The sequence below is a fragment of the Mastigoproctus giganteus genome, chromosome 3, assembly GCF_048544385.1.
Source record: "Mastigoproctus giganteus isolate SK-2022 chromosome 3, ASM4854438v1, whole genome shotgun sequence".
Taxonomy (NCBI): Eukaryota; Metazoa; Arthropoda; class Arachnida; order Uropygi; family Thelyphonidae; genus Mastigoproctus; species Mastigoproctus giganteus.
The window spans coordinates 97,528,185-97,544,951 of NC_143577.1; the positions used below are offsets into that span (position 1 = coordinate 97,528,185).

The 16,767-nt window shown below is 38.1% G+C and overlaps 1 protein-coding gene across 1 annotated transcript in view; it reads left to right on the plus strand.

The window, feature by feature from the left end:
* Ndg (Nidogen) overlaps positions 1–16,767 on the plus strand; it is a 255,770-nt gene that overhangs the window by 153,295 nt on the left and 85,708 nt on the right. The window contains exon 13 of the mRNA XM_090370056.1: positions 4,466–4,597. Within this exon, the coding sequence (XP_090226182.1) occupies positions 4,466–4,597 (132 nt within the window). The remainder of the gene's footprint in view (positions 1–4,465; positions 4,598–16,767) is intronic.

Consider the following 16,767-nt stretch of genomic DNA (forward strand, 5'->3'; position numbering starts at 1 on the left):
AGAGCATGCACCCAAATTGCTGATAGCTTTATGACTCTTATTACTGTCATTAATCATATTTCCAGCCTTCGTATCATCTGCAAACTTAGACATTAAGCCTGATATGCTTTAATCAGTATCATTAATAAATACAGAAAATAGCACTGGGGCCCTCCACTAATAACAGTAGTCCAAGCAGAGCAGTGCCTGTTGACAACCCCTTTGTTTTCTCCCACTCAATCATCCCTTTATCCATAGCAGTGACTTTCCCTTAATGCCACAGTGTTTCAATTTTTACAGAGAACTTTTATGTAGAACAGCATCTAAAACTTTTCTGAAATCTATGTATATCATCCAGTAATTCAGTCTTGTGACTGGTCACTTCCTCTGATGAGCTGTCTCCACCTTTGTCTTTTTCAGTTTGTTCAGTCTTCACTTGCTTGCTCATCATTGGATTTCTTAGGATAGGTTTACCTTACAGGGTAGTTTCACATTGCTTTCCCTGTTGATAGTAGCTTCCTCTGACTGAAGCTGCATTTGCTGCCGTTGACCTGTTTATGTTCCTCCGCCACCAAAACTTGGATTACTAGCCTGCCTGCTGGTAACCAGATATGTAGGCCCTGTCTTCATAGCAAGTTGAAGGGAAGGCCCTACATATCCTTCCTTCCTCTTGTCTGCACCTGACCTAGATTCCCGCTCTGGGTTGAAACCCAATCTTCCTCTAGGTTGTTCAGGTCCCAGGGGCAACTCCATGGAGGTGAGAGTGGAATTGGGATGGAGAGGCTTGGTGAACCTTGGTGGGTTCGTGTATTCCGCTTGCACATACCCTTGGCCTCCCTATCTGTATATGTATGATGCAAAATTATTTTTTGAATCCAGTTCCTTTGGTACTGCATCATAGTATCCCATCAGATTGGTCAGACAAGATCACCCTTAACAAATCCATGTTATGACTGCAGTATAACTGTATTCATGTGTAGATGGGCCTGCATAACTGCTTTAATCACTGATTCCATTACTTTTCCTGAATTTAATCTTGTTATCTAGACCAGGGACAACAATCCTTTATGAGAGCATGTGCCCAAATTGCTGATAGCTTTATGAAAAAACTTTATGAAAAAAAATTCAATTCCCAAATGTGATCGCAATGACCAATGCTTACCACATATCATATAGCGAATGGTATTTTATTATGGAGAGTCCATCGTAACGTGATTTTATTGTACAAGTAAAGTGTAAAGTGTGTTAGTTGTCTGACGGTACCAGGGGTTCCCCCCATCTCCGCGTTGTATTCTTTGTAAGTAACACAGAACTCTGTGGAAGCCAGAGATTTAAAAAGTGTGTGGGAAGTGGTTTGTTGTGTAGTGTTATATTCTATTGTTTCTCTGTTTAGCCATTGGGCCCCTATTGGGACGCACTGTTGCCTACACTTTGCCACGAGGAGGCAGGTCAGGCACCCAGTAGATTATTTAAGTGCTCTGGCAGGTTCCACCACCTAGGTTCCAAGGATTTCAGTGGCAAGGCCTACGTATAAAAAAAAAAAAGAGGGGTGAACACTAGAATTTGGCCTAAAGAGATGTACAAGAAAGCGGTAGAATTTAGACGTTGATTAGAATTTGGCGGCATTGTTGGGGGGGGGGAGTGTACTCAGTCGGTTTAGTGAGAGAGGGAGGGAGACTGAAGACTAGGAGGAAAACAGGTAGAAGGATGGGAACGATAGAGTAGGCATCTCCAAAGAGGTCAGTGGACATGAGCCCCACCAGGCAAAGTATGGGGGAGCAGGGAGGGGAGGAAACAAAGACCCATCTCCTCCCTCCCCTGCCTGGGGATGGGGTTTTAAAGGGAACCATGTTAGAGTACCCAGTTCAGGTCGCCAAATGGCGTGTCAGCAGCAAAGCTGCAGTATGTCATAATTGGGGATGGTTGTCAGGTCCATGTAGTGTTGAATCCAGTAGGAAGGTCAAACTACCCATCCTGCTCTGGGGGTGAGATATGTTAGCTGGCAGTGGAGAACCCACCAGGTGAAAGGGTGGGAGAGACACACATTTACTTCATTCATAATCTGCATTCTCACTCTACTTGCATTCTATTTTTATGCTTGTTTCTTATTTTTTATATATATATATATATATTTTTTTTTTTTTTTTTTTTTTTTTCCCCGCTCACTTATTCATCTTTTTCTCACACACCAGGGAGGATACAATGATGTGTAAATGTCTGTAATGTAAATTTAAATACTAATTAAAACTAGGGTTAGTATGTACTTAACTGTAGCATTTATGGTTTGTGTTCTTTGATTTGATTGTACAGTGAATCAATGTCCACTGTATTTTTAACTATTTAAGTGAAACTTCGCTTAATTTGGCCAAAGTGTCCCAGTGTCTCAAATAACCAGAATCCATTGTATTTGGAGTAGTGAGTAGTTGCATTGTCACCTTGGAAGTACTCTTGTCTGTAGGGGCAATTATGCACAATTTCCGGATGTACCTGATCCACAACAATGTTCAAATATACTTTGGCATTCAATTCCCGAATCAGAGGACCAATGGTATGCCATGAACCATGCCCCACACCAATACACTCTTCCAGCAACCTGAACACAACAGGATGGTTTACAGTGCTGCTTTGTGTGGGTTTCTCCATATAAGGCAATTGCTGACTTTATGAGTTAATTTGTTCCTAGTTTGAGCTTGTAAAGTATGCATTTTTTTCCCATAGACATAATGTTAAAAATAGAGGTTGAGTTCCCAACAATGAAATTTTATCAATGTTAAATAACAGGTCAACAAAATAAGTTTATGCTTAAAGAATGATTCATTTATCCAAATAAATGAAAACATAGCCTTTAAAATCAAGCAAATTATAATAGTAAAGAAATTATTTATGTCATACAAATGTTAAAGAATGTTTATTCTTCATCATCATTGACCAAATGCACACTTGTTGATGGTTCTTCACTCATTGTTGGCTCGACACTCGTTGGTTTGTAGGAAGCACAAGGAGTCATTTTCTTCTTCGGGAATGCTTCAAGAGTCATGTGTTTCCAAGACAGTCTTCTCTTTTCTTTAGAAATTTCATGATAGCATGCATAAGCATTTTTTAAATCTGTAGCAACTTTTTTATTGCGCTTGAAATTTGAATCTTGTGACTCGAAAATCTCAGTTGCTTTTTCCATGTGTTGAAAAGCTTCATCAAGCCCCTTAAGAGTAAAGGAATGAACAGGAGTTTCATCTGTTAAATCTTCTTTTTCCTCAGCTTCTTCACATTTTTCCATTTCAAGGTGGTCTTGATTTGTGAGCTGTCCATTGTGTGTGTTTGAAGCAGATCAGTGACATTAGTTGTAGCAACCTCAAGCTGAAATTGGCTAGCAATATTAATGACTGCTTCTATTTCATTTTGCTGATCTCTGCTGGTTCTTGAAATCTTTCAAAATTATCAATAAAATGATGACGTAGTTTATTTCAAACACCATGTTCTTCTCTGTAATTTTTTCCCAGGCTTGTTTTGTTATTTTGATTGCATCTAAAATATGGAATTTTTTCCAAAATATGGAATTTTTTCCAAAATTCTTTAAGAGTTGGACCTTTCTCCTTATCTCTACCTGAACAAATAAACACATGCACAGTAGTAATATATTGATAGCTACGTGCATGGTTTGAAATGCCGTATTTATGAATGTTTAGTATTTATTTATTGCAGTTAAGGTTTATATTTCCGATTCTGTTGATACTTGATATTTGAAAAAAGGAACTCGTAAATCCGGGAACTACCTGTACGCACTCTTCCACTGGTACTGAAAAGTGTAAATTGGGACTCACTAGACCACATGAATTGCTTCCATTTCTTTTGCATCCAACCTGTGCCTTCATAGCACTAGTTCAGCTGTAATTTCTGGTGTGTGTATCTGAGATCAGTTGCTTTTGTGAAGGTCTTCTATTCTCACAGTGGATACTGATGCCATATGATATTCTTGCATTAAATGCAGAGGTAATTGTTCCATTGTTTGGTATGATTAAGCCTGATAATCTGCTCTGCATATTACATTTTCTGCAATAGTTGACTGTTTACAGATGTTTTCTGGGCATTTTTCCATTTGTTAAGGAAGGACAGAAATGGCACTAGTCTTTTAACACCCAACAAGTGTGGTTATCCTCTCTATAGTACCTGCTATGCATGAATTACCATCATAACTCTTGGGTAATAGAAGTAATAGAAGTTTTTTGCACATCCCAAACCATGTGACCCCTGTTCAATCTGCACTTAGCCCAATTCTTCATGGTTCTGATAAAGTTTACAGGTACTCCTAAATTTTATTAGAATAGAAAAATGTTCCAGTTGGATACAATCATGTCCCCAGTTGGATACAACTCCAGCATCCCATAGGTATGGGAGCAAAGTTAAATGTATTTAATATCTTAATTGGAGTAAATAATTTTTATTGCTGTATTTTGTTTTTCTTATATTTATTTCTCTATTTTTTTTGCAGAAGAGTTGAGCTGTGATACTGTAAACCTATGTTCTGTGTATGGCCATTGTATTTATGATTCATTCCTGTCCAAATATGTGTGCCAGTGTAATGATGGGTATGAAGGAGATGGAATCACTTGCACTGCAATAGGTAGGTTTGTTTTCCTTTAACTTTCTCATTAGATTGTTTAGTAAGATTACCTCTTGTGACACTGATTATGGCAAACACTAAATTTACAAGAGTTAAGTCAATGAAATGTATTCATGGAATTTAAGGCATGTTATTAAAACATGCTGAGGTACAAAAGTAGAGTAACAAATCTATTTTAATAAATATTAGTACATGCATTGTTTTCTAAAATGCAATAGTTGAGTCTACTCATGAAAAATATGTAGTTCATTTAATAGGGGTGTTATCTTTTATTGAGTGAAACATATTTGTAAATTAAAAATGGATATTAACAAAATATTGAGAAATGGTAGATGATATCCATCCCAGGTCAACTGAAACTTCCATAGATCTTATTGGCTATTGTGAGTTCTGGTTCCACGGTAGCCACTTAAATTTAAAGCACCATTGCTTCTATTAAAGATTGATTGATTCTTATATGACTTATGATCTAGCAAGTGCGTCTCTTCCTTTGTGATGAAAGTTGTGTTGAGCATCTCCTTCAAGAACCCCATTACATTGATTTTGTGAAGATTTGTTTAGAACCATATCCAAGTTCCTCATCAATGATTTTTGAACTGATGCTGTTCCCTTCTGGTCGGATATCACTGCTTGCTGTCTCACAGCCAGATGAATCAGTGTTAGTAAAGGTTAAAAAAAATAATAAAAAATAAACTTTTTTTTTTTTTAGTTGTTTGGGTAAGTCTCCTTAAATTTCACCAGACAGTCAACCTTAACCACTTTGGGATAAAATTTATTCCAGTGGTCCACTCTTGTTTGTTTTCCTCAATAGTTTTTATTTCTGTTTTCATGATTTTGTGTTCCATTGCAGTCCAGGAATTCTATGGTTTTTTGGTCCTCCCCTCAAATCATGACCAATTTACCTGTTCTGTAATCCACATCTCTCTCTTTGTAGAGCTGGATATCATCATTCTTCTCTTTCTTGGTGATTCCTTTCTACTTCTAACTCTCTCTCTCTCTCTCTCTCTCTCTCTCTCTCTCTCTCTCTCTCTCTCTCTCTCTCTCTCTCTCTCTCTCTCTTGGGGTGGTTCAGAATTTTTTTTTTTTTTTTGGCACCTAAGGCTTCCTTGCACCAAATAGCTAATAATAATAATAATAATAATAATAATGTCCCTTAGTTATTTTCACTGAACAATTTATTCATTTTTGCAGCTTTAAAGAAGCTTAATGTATTTCTTTAGATTAAACTGTTATCCTAAATGTGTTCTCACCAGTCCATAATTTAAATTTATTCTTTGTCCATCTTCAGATTAAACTTGACCTTCTGCTTTATCAAAATGAAATTTGCAATAAAATTTTTTTTAGCTTGCTGATCAGAAATCCAAATAATTTTATCTGGTTTACAAACATTGTGTCAAGCACTGCTAATTTTGCAGCACTTTTATACAGGTTAAGTCAAAAAAAGTTCACAACTTTTGCAAACTCCTGAATGTGTTCCCTAAAATCACTACCTCTATTTTTACCAGTGTGCTGACAATGATAAAAATTATATTTCATGCTCATTTGTTATAGATTGTTGTAGTAGCCACCTGTGGCACTGTTGATGTGTAAACAGAAATGTCAACATACACTGTGCAGAAATAGCATAGTGCATTTTTTCGGATGGAAGAAACAAAGCGTATGGTGCAACTTAAGAGGAAATTTCATATGATGTTTGGCAAAATTCCACCAAGCAGATATTTGATTTACAATCAGCAGAAGACCTGTAACTATTGGATGTTTGTGTGAAGGATTAGTAAAATGAATGAATGAAGGTGGAGGTCTCACTGTTACAAAGAATTCCAGAACTAGGGGTCATAAATTCAAATTACACAACTTGAGGTTTAGATTAGATTGTAGGAAGTTTTGTTTTAGTCAACTGGTCATTGATTGCTGGAACAAGTTGCCCTCACAGATAGTTGAGGCTGACAATTTAAAAGTTATTTTTTAAATGAAGTATGGTTATTAAAACAAGATACACTGAGATAACTTGTGCAGTAAGCAGAGGATGTCCTCAAGGCTTGTTGATGCCTTGAGGACATCCATCACAAATGCAAAGGGGCCAATCACCATAATGGATGTGATATACAAATACCACAATAGATGGTGATAATACAAATGACAAAGTTGCAACTCACACCGGAAATGCCGGTGTGAGTTGCAACTCAAATGGACTCAAATGAGTCCATTTGAGTCCCGATTTCCATTTGAGTTCCATAGAAAAGAATAGTCAAGTGCAACCTGCTCCAGCCAAAGGTAATCTAGGTTTACTGGGAGACTATTGTCAGGGAAACAGGTAACAGTTTTTGTAATAAAGATAGGTGGCCAGAACTAGAATGTGTTGGCCAGGAGCAACAATTGATGATGTTACCAACAGGTTGTCAGATTTTAAGGGAGGTAAAGAGAGAGAATTATTATTCATGTTATTATTCACTAACGATATTAAACAAACATGACCTGACCATCTGTTGGAAAGTCAGGTCTATGCTGAAAAAATGCAGCGAGTTAGCGAGAAATGTGCATGTGTCTGCATTTCTGCCCAGACACAATAGGAGGCATTATATGCTGAAAGCCTTGTGGATTAACTCGAGACTTGGGGGAATCTGCAAGGCCCTAGGGAGAAAATTTTTATCAGCATGGCCTGCATTTGTAGGTAGAAGGAATCTATTTTATAGAGATGGTATTCATTTGAACAAAGGTGGTGCAAGGATTTTTGCCAGTGTCATTGAGGATACCCTAAAGGTTCAGGGAAACTGCTAGTTGCGGGAGAGAAGGGTAATTTAGATCTGCATTTATCTGATAAAATGGGTCAAAGTGATGCTTTCACTCATCTCATGAATTCTTGTTTGCTGCTACAAGAGTCGATATTGATAAGATGTTCTGAGGGTAGCAATGTTTCAAACGAGATGGAAGATAAAGCGTGGGAAACAAACATAAATAACTGTCAGGATAGTAAACTATAAAAGATTACTAAGTCTTAACTGTGCCTACAGTAATATCAGGAAGATTGTCAGTAAAATGACTGAAATTGGCCAATGTTATTCATCCTGTGGATTTTAGTGTTTTGCACCAACCTCCCCGGACGATGCTATCATCACCGATCGGGCGCATAAGTTCTGGGACCGTAAGTGGCTCGAGAGTTTGCGGATCTGTTCTACAATCAACATTAATAGAGATAGAGGTACGCGGATTCATCCCCTCTTTGAGGCCACTATCCTCAGAAGGGATGAACGGTTCCGTATGACTCCCGCTCGAGCCACTTCCGGTTCCACAACGCAAGAGAACGGAACACGTGAGAATGAAACACGTGATGAGTACCATGAACCTGCTGATATTTAAAGATGTACTGCAGAACAAGAAAATACCGCTGAAGAAGAAGGCTGGAGCCTTTGAAAGCTAATGGTTTTTTATCGCTTTTAACTTAGTATATTTTAATGCATTTTATTGTTCATAATGTAGCAGATTTTAATAGTTTATATGTATAGTTTATCGTAAAGTTAAATTTATTGTAAATACAGGTTATTATAATTTATTATAAACACAGTTATTAAAAGTCCAGTTTCCTTTGTGTTTTATTTCTACACAAGGTTGGTGCAAAACACTAAAATCCACAGTATGAATATACCCAACCTCAGAGGCCTGTTTGAAGAATGTTATTCATCATTGTCCTAGTATTAACATAAGCAAAGAATTCTTTGGTTATTTTCTTTACAATTTTAGCCAATGACTTTTCATAATCAGCTTTAGCTTGCCTTCATCCACTTAGTGACCTAATTAATTTATTAGCATTTGTAGAGGCATACGATGCAAACTTATGCAGCATCAGCCAAAAAAAAAAAAAATCCTCCCATTCGTTCCAAATGCCTGTCCAGCTCAGCCTTAAATTTATTTTGGCTATCAACTTCCACAACAAAAAATGGAAGTCTGTTTCACCAGTCAACTACCCACTGGCTATTCTACAACTTATAATCATTCCAGCCATTTTTCTTCCCTGCCACTAGTCTTATCAGTTCATCTGACCTCCATTTAGGTGTAAACTTTGAACATCATCTCTTTGTTGGTACAAAACGCTTATTAACTTCAATAATTACATTCCTGAATGCCTCCCATTTAGAATTTGCAGTTGGTTCTACTGAAAGGAATTTAAAAACTAAGGCCACTGTACTCGCTTTTACTAAACAAAATCCCTTTCTCTTACCCCTGACGGTAGTTATACCTTTAAGTATATCCTACATTAATGTATTATTATCACTGCCACCTAGTGGCAGTGATAATAATATAATAGTCACTGCTGACAATCAGGTTAAGAGTATTGCTTTCTCTTGTTGCCTCTCTGACATGTTGCTGCAGAAAGTCATCCAGTAAATCCAGAAAATTTCTGCTACTGTGTGAGCAACCTATCTGCTAGTTCCAGTGAATACTTGAAAATTAGTCTTTCATTATAAGGCAGTCTAATTTACTAACCCATTTTATTTGCCTGTGCAGTTGTTGATTGAAATTATCACAGTACTTATGTTACACCAAATTAGTAGTAGTAGTAGTGGCATGTGATGCAAGAAAGCAAGTGTATGAGCTTATGCAGCATCAGCCAAAAAAAAAAAAAAAAAATCACACCATTCCCTCCAAATGCCTGTCCAGTTCCTCCTTAAATTTATTGAACCTATCAACTTCCACAACGATAGATGGAAGTTTGTTCCAGCAATTAACCACACGCTGGCTAAAGGCAAATTTCCGCACATCTATTCTACATCTCTCTTTTCTTAATTTGAATTTATGCCCCCTTAGGTTCGTAATCTGAACAAGTGGAAGGATCCCATCAGAATTCAGCGTGCTCAATCCATTCAAGGCCTTATACACCTCAATCAGATCACCGCACAGGTGCCTAGTCTCCAGCCATTGCAATTTGCAGAACTTAAGCCTCTCTTGGTAAGAGGATCCCTTCATTCCCCTCACCAATCTTGTTGCCCTTCTCTGTACATGCTCAAGTAAATCTACATCCTTCCTAAAATGAGGCCTCCAGACCTGTACGCAGTACTCAAGGCGTGGCCTGACCATTGCCGTATACAAAGGGACAATCACCTCCTTTTCCCTGCTAGAAAAATTCCTATATATCATTGACAAACCCCGATGACCTGCCCTGGCAGCCTGTCTGCATTGCTCAGAAAACTTCATATCTTACTGCACAATTACTCCCAGGTCTTTTTCATTTTCTACCACCTTAAGTGTAGTACCACACAGTTGGTACATTTCTCTGGGGTTACTTCTACCCATATGCAGTACTTTGCATTTGTCAAGGTTAAATTTCAGTTGCCACTTCTTAGCCCATCTGCCCAAATTATCTAGATCCTGTTGCAGTAGCACACTGCCATTACTGTCATTAACAACCCTGCCAACCTTTGTATCATCTGCAAACTTCGACAGTAAGCCTGATATACCTTCATCAATATCATTGGTAAATATACAAAACAACAGTGGACCCAACACCGAACCCTGTGGGATTCCACTAATAACATTAGTCCACGAAGAGCAGTACCCATTGATTACCACCCTCTGTCTTCTCCCACTTAACCATCCTTTTATCCATTGTAGCAACTTACCCTTAATACCATTCTGCTCCAATTTGTACAATAGTCTTCCATGCGCAACAGTGTCAAAAGCTTTCCTGAAATCCAAAAATATGATATCAAAGTTATTTTTTGCATCCAATTCCTTTGTAACCACATCATAATATCCTGTCAAATTTGTCAGACAAGACTTTCTCTTAACAAACCCATGCCGTGTCTGAATTATTGCTGCAGTCTTGTCTAGATGATCCTGCAATGCATCTTTAACCAGTGACTCCATTATTTTACCCAGAACAGAAGTTAAACTAACTGGCCTGTAATTACTCATGTCACCCTTCGATCCCCCCCTTTGTGAATTGGGGATACATATGCACATCTCCAGTCCGTGGGAACCTCCCCTGAGTCCAAGGATGCTCTCATAATTATGGCTAAGGGTTTGCTTAGTTGCTTTGCCGCCTCCTTTAATATAACTGGATAGATCCCATCCACCCCAGGTACTTTTCTTATGTTTAACTTCAATAATTTCTCCTCCACTTTGCTCTCAGTTATTACAAAATCATTAAGTATCGTGCTACAATTTGATAACCTTCTGCCATTTTCAAACCTTAATAACTCCTCATGTGTGAATGTAGATGCAAAATACTCATTCAGTTTGTTTGCTATCTGAGCAGGATCATCAACAGTCGAACCATCGATATCAAGTAGACCAATCAGATTCATCCCCTTCCTTTTAGAGTTTATATAAGTAAAAAAATCCTTGCTGTTTTTCTTAGCATCTTTTGCCAAGGATTTCTCGTAATCTGCCATCGCCTGCCTAACCTCCTTTGTGATCTGATTACAGACTAACTTATATCTGCCATAGGCTTCTGAGTCGCTTGATAATTTATATGCATCCCATGCATTTTTCTTCTCTGTTACGAGTCTCATTAGTTCATTTGATAACCATTTAGGCCTAAACCTTGAACAATATTTCTTAATAGGTATGAAACCTTTAGTAGCATCCACTATTAATTCCTTGAATGCTTCCCACTTAGAATTTACTGTTGGTAATATCATCAGTTGATCCCACTGTACAGAATTTACAAAATTTAAATTGATTTAATATTAAATTGGATACAGTGCACTCTTCCTCCCCACCCACCAACACCTGTCCTGCTGGTCTTTCCTGTGCACATTGTACTCACTATATTCAATTTCTGCATATCTTATGGCGTCCCTTATTTCAAATTCATCAATGTACTTTAGTAAATGCTGGAAAAGTGCTTATATGCATTTTATAAAGAAACTGAACAGTATACAGTTAGACCCTGACTTATGTAAGTCAGAGTTACTTAAATTTGGACTTACATAAATTTTTTTGGTAAAATCATAAAGTTACTTTCTGTATAATTTTTAAGAGTGAAGTTGAATGAAGGAACAATAAGCATAAGTTTTATTTTCATTCCCATATAAACTATGTTGGATAATGACCTGCGGTGTAACTAGAATCTAGGTAAATTAATTTAAATTTTCTGCTTTAAAAATTCTGCTTTAAAATATTCGACAACATGTGTTTGAGACAGGTGAGCTACAATGTTAAGCCAAGTGAATTGTGTCCCATCAGCTATTTCTTCGGAGAATTACACTCTAGCCCTTTAACATCCTTGATGGAATACGCAACATTTCAAGAGCCTGGAATGATTTGACAATAACTTGTATGAGCTGAGTTTGGAAAAACCTTCTAAAAAATTCCGAGCTTAACAACGAAGGCTTCAACAAAATGAGCCGATGTTTTCTGTTACCAAAGGAGTTGTAAACTTAGCCCAGGATTTGCAGCTGGTTCTGTAGAATGAAGAGGTGGAGGTGTGGATGAATGAGGTGAAGATTTAACAACAGAAGACCTAGCCCAGTTGAACGTGCAAATAGTTGAGGAGCAAGGGAGAGCCGAATCCGTTGAGGAACTGGAGCAATCCAAGAAGCAGCTCAAATTAAAGGAAATGGCAGAAGTGTTTCGTAAAATTCAGGAAGGTTTCTATGTTTGATGGAATAGATGAAAACACTGACGTTTCTTGAAAGTAGAAAGAAAAGTTCAAGATTGCTTGTTGTGAAATTTATAAAGAGAAAAAAAAAGCATACAAAACAGATGAAGATTGAAGAGTTCATATCACTTACTACCTCCCTGACCTGTACTCAGCCTGCAACACCCTGTGATTAATGTGTCTTATTAATGCTTAAGGTTCATTTTACGTTACCTTAGTTTATCCCACCTGAAGCGTAGACTTTGATTCCTTGTGTGGTTGAGACCAATTTTCTTAAATATGTACACTTTGGTTTGATTCCCTAAGTAGCCCTTATAAAGCCTATCTGGCATAAGAAATACATATCAGTTTTACAGTACAATAACATGCATCTTTTCTTCCTTTTATGTTTTCTTTTCTTATGTGCCACTCCTGTTAATTCACCGCTGTCCCTAGATAATGTTTTTAATTGTTATGGTATATAACTAATTTTCTTCATTCTTCTGAGGATATTATGTGGTTTTTGGAATTTTGACATATCAGGGATATACTAGCAGTATTTTATTAGTCATTCCCGAGTAATGTAAAAATCGACTTACATAAGAAGTCCTGGAACATATCTCTTATGTAAGCTGGGGAAAGACTTTACATAATAATATGTTTTATTTATTATATTGTTATTTCTTTTGGCTGTAACAGTTTAATGTTGTTTTTGCACATTTCTGTTAATATAAATTATTCAGGTTAACATCACCTTAGTATCATCTGCAAACTTGGATATTAAGCCTGATATACCTTCATCAGTATCATTGATAAGTATACAAAACGACAATGGGCCCAACACTAAACCCTGGGGGACTCCACTAATAACATTAGTGGAGTCCCACTCAACCACTCTTTTATCCATTGTAGCAACTTGCCCTTAATACCATACTGCTCCAATCATGCAAAACAGTACCAAAAACTTTCCTGAAATCCAAGTGTATGATATCAGAATTATTTTTTGCATCCAGTTCCTTTGTAACCACATCATAGTATCCAATCAAATTTTACAGACAAGACTTTCACTTAACACCCCCATGCTGTGTCTTTCTTATTATTGCGGTCTTTAGCATTAACATTAGTTGAGGCATATGATGTAAGAAAGCAAGCTTATACAGAATCAACAAAAAAAAAAAAAAAAAAAAAAATCCCATTTTGCCCATTCTGTCACTCCAAATGTTTGTCTAGTTCAGCCTTAAATTTATTTAAACTATCAACTTCCACAACAACTGATGGAAGTCTGTTCCAGCAATCAACTACCCGCTAGCTAAAGGCAAAATTCCGAACATCTATTCTACAACTGTCTTTCCTCAATTTGAATCTATGCCCCTCAGGTTCTTAGTCTGAGCAAGCAGAAGTATCCCTTCAATATTGAGCATGCTCAAACCATTCAAGGCTTTATACACCTCAATCAGATCACCTCGCAGGTGCCTAGTCTCCAGATTAGCATTAGATGCAAGAAAGCAAGCTTATATAGCATCAGCCAAACAAAAAAAAAAAACCCTTCTCATTTCAACCATCCACTCACTCCAAATGTTTGTCTAGTTCTGCCTTGAAACTATTTAAGCTATCAACTTCTACAATGACAGACAGAAGTTTGTTCCAATAATCAAGCACCTGCTGGCTAAAGCCAAACTTCTACACATCTATCCTACAACTGTCTTTTCTCAATTTGAATTTATGCCCTCTCAGGTGATTATTCTGAGCAAAAGGAAGAATCCCATCAGCAATGAGCATGCTCAAACCATTCAAGGCTTTATACACCTCAATCAGATCACCTCGCAGATGCCTAGTCTCCAGACAGTGTAATTTGCAAATCTTAAGCCTTTCTTCATAAGAGCAACCTTTCATTCCATTCACCAATCTTGTTGCCCTTCTGTACTCATTCCAGCAGCTCTATATCCTTCTTAAAATGAGGCTCCAGACCTGTATACAGTACTCAAATTGTGGCCTGACCATTGCCTTATACAAAGAGATAATCACCTCCTTATCCCTACTAGAAAAATTCTGTATATCATTGCAAGACACTATGAGCTACTCTTGCAGACCGCTTGCACTGCTCAGAAAACTTCATATCTGCCTGCCCAATTACCCCCAGGTACTACACTGACAGTGGTAGGGGATGCCTACCACTGTCAGTGTAGTACCAGGTTCAATGGTTAGCCCAAAGCCACCTAAGTGGTATGCCCCTGGACTTTTTACAACGTTTATATTGATCAGTCACGGCTCCCTAAAGGTGAAACTAACCTCCTTAGGGCTGATTGATGACCCAAATTGCACCTGTGGTGAAAGTGAAGACGGGGCACACATTCTATATGAATGTATAATATATGACATCCCCAGAACAGAGCTAATAGCACAGATTGGCCTCCTTCCCAGGGAAGAAGAACATCTGTTCATCATAGAAGAGGAAAATTATAAAGCTTTTACATCTTTCATACAGAAAGTATTCGAAATGCACAGAACAATCCAAAGAATGGCAATTCAGCCCCCCAGCAATTAAACAATAATCAATAGTTAAAATTGCCCAAGTTTCCCACCACGCCCAGACAATGACTTAAAAACTGTCAGGATAGCAGTATTCTGTGCCCTGAGAGAAACCTGACAGACAAAACTCCCCAGGACTACCCTGCCATGTGCAGGAACCTGGGCCCACACCAAATAAGTAACCATGTAGGGGAGGGAGATATACAGGCAGCCAGGGAAGCAGATTAGCTGAAAAATATCAGTAAGCTAGTAGCAAAGGGATGCAATGTAGAATGAAAGAAGAATGAATGAATGAGAATGAAAGACAGAATGAATAGGCTGGGCACTGAGTGAACTAGGAATTACGGTAAAAGGGAATAAATGGCAGTTTTGGTGAAAGAAAGAGTGACCTACCATGAGGGAAAGATAGATAAATGAGAATGAGTGGAAGAGAGAGAGAGAGAGAGAGAGAGAGAGAGAGAGAGAGAGAGAGAGAGAGAGAGTGAATGGGAATGAGTGTAAGAGCAAATGTAATTGGCCGAAAGAATACAAAGTTAAAAATAACTTACATTACTTTATATATACTAACAAACATCTACTAACCACATAAACACCATCACTGCATTCTCTCCTGGCCTGCAAAAAAAAAAAAAACTTGCAGCTAGGCCTGCACCACAACTGAAGAATAACAGTAAGTTGAGGTGCCCAGAGAGTGTAGTGCAGAAAGTAAGAGTCGAATAAATGAGATGAGAGCTAGAAGAATGAATAAAAGTGTAAGCGTGTGAGAAAAAGAGCACAAACCATAAATGCTACAGTTAAGTACACTAACCCTAGTTTTAATTAGTATACAAATTTATACTACACTTCATTGCATCTCCTCCTGGTGTGTGAGAAAAAGATGAATGAGTTGAGTGAAAAAAAAAAAAAAAAAAAAAATATATATATATATATAAAATTGTAAAATAAGAAAAAAGTATTAAAAAAAAAAAGAATGCAAGTAGAGTGAAAATGCAGATTATGAATGAAATAAATGTGTGTCTCTCCCACCCTTTCACCTGGTGGGTTCCCTACTGCCAGCTAACATATCCCACCCGTGGAGTGGGATGGGCAGCTTGACCTTCATACCGGATTCACCACTACATGGACATGACAACCATTACCGATGAAGACATTCTGTGGCTTTGCTGCCAATACGCCATTAGCAATCTGAACTGGGTACTCTAACCCGGTTCCCTTTAAAACCCCATTCCCGGGCAGGGGAGGGAGGAGACAGCTGTCTGTCGGCTCTCCTCCTTGCCTACCCCCCATACTTCGTCTGGTGAGGCTCATCTCCACTGACCTCTTTGGGGATGTCTACTCTATCACCCCCCCCAGTCTTCAGTCTCCCCCCCTCACTAAACTGACTGAGTACACCCCTTAACAATGCCGCCAAATTCTAATCAATGTCTAAATTCTACCGGTTTCGTGTAAATCTCTAAGACAACTAACACTATTATCTTTCATCCAGCGTATAGCCTCACACATCTAAATTTAATAACATCAAAATTTTGGACAACCTATTAGGCCTTTAATACATCTCTCTAGCATTGAACCCCAACGAGCGATTTCCTAACAGCAATCCCATTAAGCATTAATGTCAAACGTGTAAAATTTTTTATTTATTTATTATTATTTTTTTTATATAGGTCCTAGCCACTGAAATCCCAGGAAACTAGGTGGCAGGACCTGCCAGAGCAACTTGTGATACTGGATACACCCAGCTAGCCTCCATGTGGCAAGGTATGCGCAACGACGGGCCCCACTAGGGGTCTGGTGGCCAATAAGCCGGACAAACAATGGGCACAACACTTCACACTGCACAGACGTCCACACACTTTCTAGTCTCTGGCTTGAAAGTGTATTGTCCTCGATACAGCAAACACACACGGAGATGGGAGAAATCCCAGGTGCCATCTGACACGAACATACCTTATACCTTGTCAGTGTAGTACCACACAGTTGATACGGTACTCTACGCTTCTATCCTGACACAGTGCCACGCTGCTCCAATTTGTGCAGCAGTCTTCCATGTGCAACAGCATCA